The sequence below is a fragment of the Lolium perenne genome, chromosome 5 (assembly GCF_019359855.2).
Source record: "Lolium perenne isolate Kyuss_39 chromosome 5, Kyuss_2.0, whole genome shotgun sequence".
NCBI lineage: Eukaryota > Viridiplantae > Streptophyta > Magnoliopsida > Poales > Poaceae > Lolium > Lolium perenne.
In genome coordinates this window covers 251,920,987-251,935,451 of record NC_067248.2, presented here as the reverse complement: position 1 = coordinate 251,935,451, position 14,465 = coordinate 251,920,987, and the positions used below count along the sequence as shown (strand labels likewise).

The 14,465-nt window shown below is 40.4% G+C and overlaps 1 protein-coding gene across 1 annotated transcript; it reads right to left on the bottom strand.

Annotated features, from left to right (window-relative positions):
* Window positions 1–7,304: 7,304 nt before the first annotated feature.
* Window positions 7,305–9,882, bottom strand: LOC127302703 (uncharacterized). Its single transcript, XM_051333240.2, has 2 exons — window positions 8,222–9,882; window positions 7,305–7,607 (listed from the first exon to the last, which is right to left on the bottom strand). The coding sequence occupies exons 1-2, from the start codon at window positions 9,666–9,668 to the stop codon at window positions 7,507–7,509; spliced, it is 1,548 nt and encodes a 515-aa protein (XP_051189200.1). The 5' UTR covers window positions 9,669–9,882; the 3' UTR covers window positions 7,305–7,506.
* Window positions 9,883–14,465: the final 4,583 nt, after the last annotated feature.

Genomic DNA, 14,465 nt, shown 5'->3' with positions numbered 1-14,465 from the left:
CATTTAAATCATTTTCTCAAATGATGATGATGAATGTTTGACTTAGGTCAATATAAGTTCATGTATGATTGTTTGAGAAATTAAATCTTAAGAAGATTACAATGAGAGGAAATTATTTCTCAAGAACCCTATGGAAACTATCATTTACATTTTAAATAAAAGATAATTATTTTCTCCTCAAGCAACACAACCAATGCACCCAAATTAGATTAATTGTGTGCCTAGAATAGTTTGTGTGATTATATGTGATGTATGGAATAGCCATTGAATTAGTTGAGTGATTATCCTCGTATTTAAATTTAGACGCTAGCACCGGAAAATACCCGGAAGAGGAAGGTTGCTACCAAGAGGAGGAGGAGGAGAATTTTGAGAACTACTAAGGCAAGCTAATATTCTTGCAAAGTGCAAAGCCCTTTGGGGCAAGGCACCATGAATCTTATCTTTTCTACATAAGCCTATTCCCAAATTTATACCTTACAAGTTTTTACTTATTTATTCAAAGAGTTACTTTTATAGTTAACTTTGGTCAAAGTAAGGAAGTTTACTAGAGTAGTAAAGTTAGCCTCCATCAAGCCAAGCAAGATAGCACCCTTCATAATTTAGAGCTAGTGCTAATGAAATAAAACTTGACTACTCTAGATGGGAACAATGTGAATTGAAATAAAGTTTGAAACCTTCGAATGATAAAGCATTCCATTGAATGATTTTTGAAGGTGAATATGACCAAGAGAAGATGGTGATTTTTGTTAAAAGTGATATTGGTATGAATGCGATACCTTTCCAATATTGAGTACCCCCACAATACCTGATTATAGGTAGGGCTTAACTGGAAGTTTATGCATCTTAGTATGGGTTCCCTCTGAACACACGTCATAGGGGTTTTTTTTTTTTTGAGGGAAACACGTCATAGGGGTTACGCTTGAGGCTGCCTCCGTTGTTGAGAAATGATGTGAATTGAGGTGAATTGTACGGCCAAGCCCCGTGCAGTTCCCAGGTTGACAGTTGGTCTTCACTGGGAGGCCAAGCTCCTGGGGAGAGGTGCTCATACTAGGATTTGTAAGTGAAAGGTTATGGTTGATGATCCACGTACTGTGTTACGATGATTCGGGGTAATCCCGACGGATGAAATCAAATTTTGTGGCATAAGTGTGCAACCTCTGCAGATTGTAAATCTATTCGAATAGCCGCGTCCACGGTTACGGACGGTTGGAGAGGTCATACAGTTTCCGATGTCAAATTCTTGAAAATGATGTTGAAATGACTTGTGGTGAATTGAATTGAAATCACCACTTGAATGGTGGGAATGACACTAATGTTCCCACTTGAGCTAGTTAGCACATGAATAAGTTTTTACTCAAATACTTGTGAACTAAAATTGGCTTTATGCAAATAAACTAGAGCTTAGCAAACCTTACTAGAATTGTCTAGCACTTACACTAGTATTAGTTTGCGAGTACTTGAAGTACTCACGGCTTTGTCCCTGGCTATTCAAATGGCCAGAGTATGAAGATGAACAAGGAGATGACCAGCAGGACGCCTACGACAACTAGGAGTCTTCCGACGTCAAGCGTTGGCCTGCGGACTAGAGAGTCCTTGTATCTCACGCTTCCGCTATGAACTGATGTTTGTTCGCTGATCGATAGATCAACTATTTGTGTAATATGGATCATGTGATTCCAATTTGTAAGACATTATGGTTTGTAGTGGATGATGACCGTGATACTTAACTATTATGCCTCGCAACAACAATATTCCTAGGATTGCGATGTATGACATAATAGGTATCCGGACTTAAAAATCCGGGTGTTGACAAGAAGTTAGCTAAATCAATCATTAATCAGAAGCAGGCTTTTGTATGACAAGGGTCTTGAGAAATCAGGCCCCTTACTTTGGAGATAGCCAATAACCTGCATATATTTAAGAAGAAGTTTGTCCAACAAACGAAGAAATCTATTGTATCTCTTTGCATTACAGGTTAGCATCTTGTGCTATGCTTTATGTTACTGTGACATCAAATTTAATCATTGTACTAACCTCTAGGAGTTATCCTCCAAAGTTAGGATCCATCCATAGATAGTAGGTCAAGTTTACTGATTCTTTTTTCTTCGTTCTCCTGATGATTCTTTTTTACACCATGCGCCACCAATAAACTATTGCCCTACAGGAGCAAAGATTTTCGAGCTCTTGTTCAGTCTTATTGGCCGTGGAATCCATCATTTGTGCTTGTCAGTCATTAAGTTGTCTTGCAAATTTTACAAAGTTGTTCTGGTGCACTAGAAGAAGAATCATTTAGCAGCGCTTTTTCTCCTCGATGTTTTTTTCTTTTAATTTATTTGTTCTATATTTTTCAGAGAAAGAGTAAAGGTATCAAGCTTTTGTCTTCAGCTACTATTTATTGCTGCAATATGTGGAACCGATAGATGATATAGGCACATGCTTCTTTCCTCTTGCAAAATAAGTAAAATTTCTCTAAAATTTCTTTCATTAGCTGTATAGATCGACTTTGTGCTTATAAATACACATGTCAGAGTCTTCACACATAGAATTGCCGAATTGATAAGTTATTGCACTGATTGAGGTTGTCGCTCACTTTTTTATCTGAAGAAAAAATCAAGGTTGATAACCACTCAATGATATTCTTAATCTACATATAGATGGAGCAAAGCTATGATTCGTATCAAAGATGGATATCTCATGTATGTGAGTTCAAAAGTGCACATAGCCTCATGTATTATATTTTCATCATAGATATGATTAGTTTCGCATTTATAACCTGACAATTGGTTGCTAGAGATCAGCAATGGCTAAACTGTTCAGCTTTTTGGAAATACTTAGGTAATTAGGAAAATTGCATATTAATGTTCACTAGAGTACAAGCAGCTGTTTAAGCTACTTGGTCATGTGAACAGTATATTCTACATGCGGTTAACAAGGGGAAGATGAGGGCATGTTCATCCAGCTCACTCTGCCAAATAAGAGGAAAAGGGTATTGCAATGCGCTGATCTTTCCAGTTCACTCTTCGAAATAAGAGGAAACGGGTGTTCTTTATCAAAAAGAAACTGTGTCAAAAAAAGAAAAAGGATGTTGCAATGGGTTGATCTTTTCTTTGTATAGTTTTGCAAGGCAATTTATTATCTACTTTTCATGTCCCTATTCTCTCCCTCAGATATACGCCTGATGAGTGGAGATTGTTGAATTCCTTTGTGGTTGGTTCCGTTATATATCCGCTTGTAAATATGATGATTGAAACACTTATTTGTCTGATTTAATGGACCATGCAATCTTTGTTGAACTGAAGTTCTTCAACTTCATGTCCCCTCTCCCTGAAAAACTGAAATAAGCTTGTCCATCTAATTAGGCGTGCAGCTAGAAAATGAACAGCAATTTCAACAAGAAATAGAGGACATTAAGCATGGATTTGAATCTGAAAGTATTACGTATGAGCCAGCAAACCTTCAATTTACTGATGAAGCATTCAAGGAGCACAAACATTGTTTTCCAATTGCTGACGAGAATGTGGTTTTAGGCACACAAACCTATCACCTGGTAAAATTCACTGAGTTGCATTCACCGTCGGCATACCATGTATGTTCTCTATTTTGGTGGGGGTAGGGAGAGTATATAGACAATTGATCTTGTCCAGCATTTATGTTTGTGTGAAATAATACTCTCTCCGGTTCAACATACATCTATTTTTAAGCAATTATTTTGAATTGGAGGGAGTAGCAAAGTGATATAAGATCCATAACTCCAAACGAGGTGGGATCTTATGAGCTTTTCGAATATCTTGTGGCTTAATGGTATATACAAGTGTACATTTACAATTATTATACTAACTCCATTTTAATGAATAAACCTTATATTATTTTTTAAAAGTCAAACATTGTAAACTTTGACCAAGATTTTTACAAAATATAATTAACATGTACGACACAAAATCAATGTCATTAGATACATCATGAAACATATTTCTATATTATATCTATATACATAATATTATAGTGGTCTGTACTTTTTCTTAAAAGTTCGGACCAGGTTTCCTAAGCTTAAATTTCAAGAAAAAAATATAATCCTTATTCATTAAAAAGAATGGAGAGTTGACATATGTTGCAAGGAAAAATATGGACCGTGGCGAAGCACGGGCATTCAACTAGTTTATAAAAAGAAGCTAAAATGACATATAAATATTCTTCGAATCAACTAAAATGTTGAATGGACTTGGACTGGGAACATTAACATTTACTAATTATAAACGTTAGGTAAAGATTTAAACAAATACCGAGATAATGATATAACCAAAGAACATGGAGAATATCTAACATATGAAAGACCGAGAGAATCAAATACTCGACCCGTTGGAAATAAGAATGAGAAAATTAAGACTTAGCAAATAAGAATGAGAAAATAGCTAGATATGAATTGGTAGAGCGAGAGACTGAAGTAATTAAACCGAAGAAATGAGATTGAGCACATATGAACTAAGAGACTTGAGAAAATTAAACTGAAGAAATGACAAAATGAGATTGATTAAATATGAAGACGAGAGATGAGAAATGAGACTGAGCAAAAAAAAGAGCAAATAAATGGATGAATCAAAGAAGAATGAGAAAAGAGAAAATGAAGAATGGCTAGGAAAAAAAAGATGCAATAAATAGAAAAGGATAAAAGGACTAAGCAAATAAGAATGAGCAAATAAGACTCATCAAATTACTACTGAGCAAAGAGACTGAAGAACATATAATTTATCATTATGAAGAAATACAAATTGATTAGATGAAACATGGATTTAACTAAGCAAATAAGAACGAAAGACTGAGAGAAAAGAGAAGACCGAGTAAAAAAATAATGAATCACTAAAAACTAAAAGAAATGAACAAACATGAAAAGAAGCATGAAGGTGAGATTTAGATGAGGCTGAAAAATTATTGCTGGAAACATGAATTTAACTGAGAAAATATGAATAAGAAACTGAGAAAATAAGAAGACTGGAAAGAATGAACACTAAAGTAAAAAATAAGAGATGAGGAAACAAAGAGGAAAGAACGAAAAAATGACGACCGAAGAAAGAAGAAATAGAAATAATTGACTGAGAAATGAAGAAAGAGTGCCGCTGAAAAACTCGATGACTGAAAAATGAAGACTGAAGGAAGACAAAAGAAAATATTGGACTAAAGACGAAAGAAAATGAAGAAAGAGTAGCTAGAAAAATCTTGTTACTGCGTTCGATATTATCATGTTGTAGTACATTATGATATCCTTGATTTGTTTTTAATTTTTATAGTAAGTTGTGAATTGAGAAATAAAATTTGAAGATCCGTGGCAACGCACGGGCATTTGTACTAGTACTGATAAAAAGAGGAAATGTAGAATGGCAAGAAAACTGAGAATGTATAATTGAATAACTAATATACTCCCTCCGACCTCCGTACCAAAAAGAAGATGCTCAATTTTTTCTAGATACGGATATATCTATAACTAAAATATGTTTACATACATCCGTATCTAGATAGAGTTGAGCAGCTTTTTAAGGGACCGAGGAAGAAATAGAAATAAACAATGGCTGAGATACTAAGTATATAAAGATGAGAAACTGAACAAAAGAAACTAAGTCCATGGGTTATTTCAGTTTAAGACATCTAGTGATCACACAGTTTTTAGATATATCCGTATCTAAAAAAAAGCTGCTCAACTCTATCTAAATACGGATGTATGTAGACATATTTTAGTTATAGACATATTCAATTGTGACGGCTGCCAATTGAACTAAAAATGCAGTAATCTTTTGCAGGCTTACTATACTTTTCAGTATACACAAATAGAACATGCCTGAAAATTATAGCGGCTGAACTTGTTTGGTCACAGACTAGTGCTACATACTAGTATACTACATAGAATTATATTTGAAATCAATCTGAAAGTTGTAGAAGAAAATAGAACACATGGCACATGTAGAGAAGCTGAAACAGACAGATTACGGCCAGCAAAAAATGAAGTGCAAAGTGCAAACACGAATCAACCAACACAGGACATTGGCAGGCTGCTGCTAATCTCAAACCTGCGCACCAGAACACCCACGGGAATCCAAGCCAGCTCATCACACAGTCCACCGGCAACACAGAACACACTTCAGTGCAAGCCGGGGAACAGTAAAAATCCCCACTAGGCTACAACCAAATCGCAAGGTCCAATCCTCTCTAATCCCCACGGCCTCCATCCTCGTCCACCACAACATCTGTGTGCTGACTGCCGACGAGCTGAGTTCGCGTGAACCCCCGCCGGTGAACGGCTAACTAGATACGCGCTGTCCCGCTGTAGAGGGGCAAGTTCGCAGACCACCCTCCCGAGCCGTGCCGCCGAAGCCCCTGCGTCTGGGCCGAAATCGCAGCGCGCGACGAGAAATTAAAGAGGAAAATGAAAATACCCTAAACGCCGGCGGCGACAGCAGCTGAGCAGCTTTCCAGCCGCCCCGTCCTTCGTTCTCCCGTGCGCGCTCGTGTGGAAATCAGCGGTGACCGCCATGAGCCCATGACCCTGTCTCGGTGTCTCCCCTGTCTCGAACAGTTGCGGCTACAAACTAAACGGGCCTGACACACAAACACAATCTAAACCCGGCAAACCCAAACCCAACACAAGCCTGAATACAAAAGCGGCCTTGTAAGCACACCGCACACGACGCTGAGATGCGCGCTATGCCATGAGAAAATCAACGATAGAAAATGTGACCGATGGCGAAATCAAATTTCAGCTAGCTGAAAATTAGAAAAAGTGTAGAAGTACACTCTTTCATGGACAAAGTTTAAGGCTAGATATCCACTTATTTGAGGATAGAGGGAGTACATATTACTATGTCTATAATGCATGTTATCATATACTAGTATCGTAGTCTTCTTATATTAATTGATTTGTAGAAAAATCTCAGTGCAAATGCAAATCTATGTAAAACAATATATTTAACATTAAATATTTTAGTACTACATGCTATGATAAGGCATCTACCTATGCTAGTACTACAATCCTCTCTCTCATCTTTAATTACACTGCCACATTAATTTAGCATGCATGAGATGCATGATACTACCTATGATGGTGTATTTTGTCCGGCAGTCAGGGTGAAGATGTGGTTGACCAAATGCAATAACTTCAATAGAGATGAGATCTTCGAGTTTCAGTCTACGGTGCGTAATAGGTTTTGCATCACTGACCAGATGTCAAAAGCAAACACAGCTAACTCCACCAGGTTTCAACGACTTATGTAAGCAAATGAAATCAAATGGATTGTACGGCAGACATAGTACATATAAGATAATCAAAGAGCAAGTGGCCAGATAATATAGATGAGATAAATAAAGGAATTCCTGAACAGGGTCTAGAGGGATCCTCAGTATCATGATTATCTAGACATGACAATGAAACATGATAATCCATTACCATCCATGATACACGAAATTATTCTCAGGTCATACAAATATATAATCTTCTTCAGCTCCCATGAAACCTCTTTCCGTTTAAGGACCACCCAAATTGATCACCATGCAGTTTCCAAGATGCTTCTTGCTAGAGGATCTCAAAATCGATATCCCTGGTCGTTTCATGTTTTGTTTTGCACCTGAGAAATCCAATTTAGCATGTCTTCAGTAATGATTGTGAAGAAGAAAAAACTTACTACTAAACAACTAGCGGTAATATAAGTGCTACTTCACACTTCCATGTGAAAGGACAACTGAAGAAGACAGAACTTGATAAAGATGTGAAGCTCTATAAAAAGATTTTGTGTAAGCAGAGCACGGAAGAAGTCACATTGCTCTTATCCTTATATAAGATTGTTTTGGTGAGAATTTCACTGTTAATAATGCAGCAAGAACAGAAAATTTTGATCCCCAAATATCTGGCAACTGACTTGACCCATATATCTGCTTCCATCACATGCCAGTTAAGTATGTGTCGTAGCTATCTATAATATTAACATGTCCAACACCTCACTATAACCTTCAGGAATCAGCAGTGTCAAGTGCCTACCAAAGCTGTGTAAAGAAGAATGGAAACATGACCTAGCATATCTTATTTTGGATGAGTTCAGATTAACCACCCTACACTACTGGGTGTGACATCTGATACGATGACACCATACCCCTCCACCAAGAAAATATGAATGATTACTCTGTTTGTTTATCATGTATAATAGAATACAGTAAGTGGTAAAAATAAAATACAATCAGTTACCTGGAGCGCCCTTCAGATAATTGGAGATCCTACTTGCAATGTAGCCCAGGGCTAAACCAACAGTTCTCCTGGAGCTGAACTCAGCCACTTTCTGGACAGTCTTGTTTCTCATATCAACAGCAAGCACCCATGCCACGTGGGAGATGGAACGGTAGTCAATCTTGGTGAGGAAATAAACGATGCCATCATCTAGCAGGCTCAGGAGAGGTAGTCCAATGTGGAGAGTCGACAAGGTTGGCTGAGCTGAATCCTCTTCAACCCGCAACTTAGGCAGCGACGATTCAGGTATTTCAGTGGAATCGAGCAGGTAATCCATGTGCCAATCCTTTGGGGAGGAGCTCCCGGTCTTGATGCTCCATATTGCGGCCTTCCAAGCATGGGAGGTGGAGGAGAGAGGGAAAGGCTGCAGATCGACGTACTTGATGAAGCTACCAAGGAGAGCAATGTCCCGAACAGACCGTGGAGTGCCTAAGTCCTGTGCATCGGTTGGCAGGATCGGTGGCGGCAGTTCTAAAGAGCGAAGATTGGGGTTTTTGTCGAGCACGTCGCACAAGAGGATATTACGGCTGAGATCAACCCAGGCCACTGTGCCTTTATCTCCTCCAATGGTCAGTGTCTTGCTTGTTCGGTGGGATGTACGAGTATAAGACTTAAGTACCACCGGCAGCATGCTCCATGTTTCTGTATCAGACTGATAAAGGCAGAGTTCAGAAGATTGTTGACAGAATCCACTATGTGCGGCAAGGACGTAGTCGCAGTTGCTGTTGCTGCAGTTGTGATCCTCCTGACTGGACCCATGGGGGCGCAGGATGAAACCACCGCTGTAGTGGTGGTCGTTCCTACTGCCTTGGCTGCGTTTGTTGCACTTGCGCACAATGGCAACCGCGTGCTCAGAGAATATGTGGAAGCCGGGATGCGGGAGGTGCTTGAGCGAGGGGACGCTGGCGTCGTAGATAAAGTATTGCCGTCGGGCGATTGACATCATATCGGATGGATCTCTACCGATGACGAAGCGGAGGAGGATGAGGCTACCGTTGGTCTCTGTGGCGATGATGTGGGGCTCGACGGCGAACTCGGTGTGGTCGAAGGCGGTGGCGTGGACACACAGGTAGGAGACGAGGGGCGGGTGGGCGGTGCAGAAGGTGACCTTGAAGGTACCCCCGAGATCCCTAATCTTGCAGGAGGCGGTGGTGGCGTTGTCGCGGTTGGCAAAATAGGCGTTTGGCTCGATGAGGACGAAGGGTGGCCGCTCGCCGTCGTCGGGGTAGCCATATGGAGGAGGATTCAGGTAGGGGTAATCTTTCTCTCCGTCAACCGATTCGTCACTTACAGATTGATCATCTTCAACATCTTCTTCCATGAGGTCGTCGTCGTAGTAGTAGTAGTCGTCGTCGTCGTCGTCGTCGAGGTAGCCATAAGCAGGAGGATCTAGGTCCTCGCCGTCCATCGATCCCGGATCGATTGCCTTCAAGCTCTTCGTCTTCAACTTCGGTCGTTAAGGTGGGTGGATGGATTTAAGTGGAGGAGAGGAGTTTGGGGCGAGATCGATACAGAATCGATATGCGATTGCAGTCGGAGCGGAAGGGAGGCCAGCCGTCTCTGCCTTATGGATAGTGGGCGGCGGCGGGTGGGGATTCCCGTATAGCTGCGGTTAGGGTTAGGTTCGGTAAGGCTAGGGCCTCCTCACCGCTAAGTTTGGGCTGCCACTTGACTTGGGCCTCCCACGCTGTCCGCAGACGATAGTGGCTCTTCTGAGAAAACAATCAAGACATCACATTAAAAAAAGTTGCACAAAGTTTTGTAATTAAAATCATAATACTCCTCCATCTCAAAAAAAATTGTGCTCAACATTTTCTATATACAGGTGTATCTATAACTAAAATATATATCTATATACATTCATATCTAGATAAAATTGAGTAGTTTTTTTTTTTTGAATATGAAGAGTACTACTTTCTACCTCGCTAGCAGCAACATATAAGAATTGATTAATTTTCCAGAATATTACTTTTCGCCCCGCTTTACCTAGCGCTTCTACTATTTGTCCTCTTTTACTTTGGTCTCACCTTTTCGCCATCTTTTACTTTACCAATTGATAATTTGCCCCTTAACAGGCCAGGCCCACACCTGAAGACTAGAATGCCCTGTATATTGACATATTTAGTCGAGCTCGACTTCCTCAAACCATGTCTCCGCCATTTCTAGTCGCCTCGGCGGTCGCTACTCTGACAGTCTACTCGCCGTCCACCGCTCCACTAGTATCCTCGCAGTCAGGTGCTCCACCGCCGCGGCCCCTTCGGCTCCTTCTAGAGCGAGGCAGATGTAGTGGTAAACGGGGCAGATGATGTGTGCGAGAAGGCACGGCCTTGTCATCGTAGGTTCAGTTTCAGAGTGAGGTTTCCCAGAGATGGCGCATGTCGTGTCGGCGCCACCGCGAGAGCTGCTCCAGAGTGCGGTGGCCCCGCCGTTGGGGAGCTTCCGCGCGGAGTGCTTGAGGCCGCCAAGCATGTCCAACTCCGGCGTAGTGTGCGACCATGGCGGCGGCCAGGCGGTCGAGCGCACAGAAAGAGGAGGATGCGGAGGCGATGGGGATGCCGCGGCATGATGAGTGTAGAGCACACCATTGGGAAACCCCAAGAGGAAGGTATGATGAGCATAGTAGCAAGTTTCCCTCAGTGAGAAACCAAGGTTGAATCGACCAGTAGGAGAAAGAAATGGCTTCCGAAGGTGCTGCTAGCTGACGTTTGGCAGGACACACTACCGGCGTCAGCAACAACGTGGAATCTACACACAACACAACCAAAATACTTTGCCCCAATGTACAGTAAGATTGTCAATCTCACCGGTTTTGTTGAAAACAAAGGATTAACTGTATAGTGTGGAAAGAGAGATGTTTGTTTGCAGTGGAATTAAAGAGAACAGTGCTTGCGGTAAGTAAACAGAACAGGTGTTTGCAGTAGATGATTTTATCAGTGTAAAACAAAAGAATCAAGGTCCACAGTTCACTAGAGGTGTCTCTCCATAAAGATAAATAACATATTGGATGAACAAATTACAGCTGGGCAATTGACAGAATAAAGACCATACATGACAAGATGATTAGTATGAGATTCATTTGGGCATTACAACATGATACATAGACCGTAATCCAACTGCGTCTATGACTAATAATTCACCTTCCGGTTAGCGTCAACACCCTTTTCAGTATTAAGTTGCGGATAACAGATTATTGCATTAAGCAAAGTGTGTAAAGTAAACAATAGAATTATCCTTAGACAAATCGTTGTTGTTTTCTCGCTAGTAGCAACAGTAGATCTACAATCTTATAAATTTTGTCACTCTCCCAGATTACTAGAGGCATGAACCCACTATCGAGCATAAGTACTCCCTCTTGGAGTTACAAGCATATACTTGGCCAGAGCATCTACTAGCAACGGAGAGCATGCAAGATCACAAATAACATATGAAAAGTATATAATCAATCTCAGCCATAGTATTCAATATTAATCAGATCCCAGCAAACACAACATGTAGCATTACATAAAGATGATCTTGATCATGATAGGCAGCTCACAAGATCTAAACATGAAGCATAAATTGGAGAAAACAACCATTTAGCTACTGCTATGGACCCGTAGTCCGGAGATGAACTACTCACGCATCACTTCGGAGGCGGGCATGATGATGTAGAGGCCTCTGGTGATGATCTCCCTCTCTGGAAGGGTTCCGGGAATAGCTTCAGAACCCTCCCGAGGTAGGGTCGACGATGGCTGCCGCGACAGAACTTTTCGTGGATGGAGGCTCGGGTCTTTAGGTTTTTCCCGAATAGGTGAATAAGTAGGTGGAAGGGCGAGGTCGGTGGGTGCCCGAGGGGCCCACACCACAGGCCAGGTGTCGCCACCTCGTGGCGCCTCTTCGTCTCTCCTCCGGACTCCGTCTTCGTTATAGTAAAATAGGAACTTCGGCTTTTGTTTCGTCCAATTCCAAGAATATTTTCTATATAATTTTTCTGAAATACAAAATAACAGAAAACAGGGAACTGGCACTGTGGCATCTTGTCAATACGTTAGTTTTGGAAAACGTATAAGAGTGCAACGAAGTGTAAACAAAACATATAAAATTGGTGTAAAACAAACATGGAGCATCAAAATTTATAGATACGTTTGCAACATATCACGGCGGAGCAGCGGCCGGCAGGGAGGCCCACGCGGAGCAGCAGCGGCCGAGGCGCTCGGCGGCGATGTAGTTGAGGAATTCGAGCTTGAGTCTCTATCACACATTAAGAGGCATTATGGTCTTTAGGAACGGGCCCAACCCGTTAAGGGGCAAATCATAGATTGATATAATAAAGTGTGGCAAAAAAGAGTAAGGCCAAAGTAAAAGAGGGCAAATAGTAGAAGTCCCATGTAAAACGGGGCAAAAAGTAAAATCCCCCTATACATACAATCCTTAAAGTTGGAGAGTTTGCAATGTTCTCATTTTTTTGGAATTTACTTTGATGGCATGAGGTACATACAGTTCTTAAAGTGGAGTTTGCAATTTTCTCCTTTTTTTGGAAACAAATAAACATGCATGCGCAATGCGCGTCTCAACCAATATAGATTAGAAAAACACATTATATGTCTATTCTAAACGGTAGTCAACGCATTCATAGATTTCTCAGAAAACACCATGCACAACTTTTAGTCCTAAGCTCCGTATTTTCCATAACTAGATGATTCCCCGCACGTTGCTGCGGGAATTGTGGAAGTTGAGATCAAACATAAGCCAATATGTATAGAAAGACTGAGATGTAGATTGTGAAATAGACATCAGTATATACGTAGAAGTAACATTAACCCATATAAACCCATATAAAGTTAAAACATAAGGAATGGTTATTGAAGCATGTGAAAATGCTACTCAATATGATAATTATATTCCATATATCAAATTTCATTTAGAAGAAACTTGAAACGGTAAATGACGGTTAAAAGATATTAGACATTCCTTTGCCTCTGTCTTAAGAAGGATTAATAAAAACATCGAGTCATACATAGGATGAAACAGGAGACTGCAAAGCTACTCTTCCGTACATTTTCTTATACCATTTAGAGTACATACGGACAGACCTGAAGCATATACATTCCTATCTCAGCTTTCTTGATGATGCATCTTGGACACATCATTTTGAGACAATGAGCCTTTCACATCAGACATACATGATACATCAATCTTTTATAAAAAGCGGGGAACAAACTGTTCCTATAAAACTTCCGAATAATCAATTTCATGATTGGTTCAGAGCTACAGTTTAAGCAAAAAAGAATGTTACTTTTTGTGAAAAGAATAAATTATATACAACATTACAGTAACACTTAACTATGGCACAACCGAAATTGGAAGTTTGAAACAATTTTGTACATTTAGATGCAAAAATATGATAAGATTGAAACTTCACTTGCAATCAAACTGGTAGCAGCAACACAAATCTCAGATTACTGTCTTAAAGGCTGAAAAGAGAGCACAATTATTCTGCAACTTGGACGCTGTTTATACGAAAAAGATGAGTAACAACAGGTCATATTGGACCCTTCTAGCCTGCAGGTATCTAGACATACGGAGTACAAATTGAACACATAATTAAATGAATTAGAATCATGGAAAAAAATAGCGCGCTATTCCAACGCTAATAGCACGCTATAGCATATCTGGAGAGCCGACGCTACGCTATTTTGGCGCTATAGCGCGCTATTCGCGTTAATAGCATGCTATAGCATGCTAATAGCGTATTTTTAGACCCACGCTATTTTGTTATAGCGCGCTATTTTTTTCCGTGGGAATTGATTAAGAAAAATAGGACAGTTGTTCCATGCAATCTCTGTCTAGACTACCTGCAATTGACTGTACTGAACGTACTCAGAGAATTTCATACGACATCCAAACAAAGCCAACAAACTGACCATCAATTGCGCAAAGTGAGATTAAGAGGTTTTTATGTGCATAAGATCGGGATGCACCTTGTGAAAGTTCTCATTGACTGTGTTTGAGCACCCTGATGGTGATGTTGAGGCCTGTAGCTGTGAGTACCATCCCTAAGTTATTGCAGTTCTTCCCTGACAACAGCAACAAAAAAAGTACAGAATGCTTACCATGATGGCTCGCGGGATTTTCAGAACTTCCAGGGTTATTCGCTTTTGCAAACCTCACACGCACAAAGGAAGCTCTGAAAAATGCATTCGATGGAAGATTCCAAGGGAGAAAA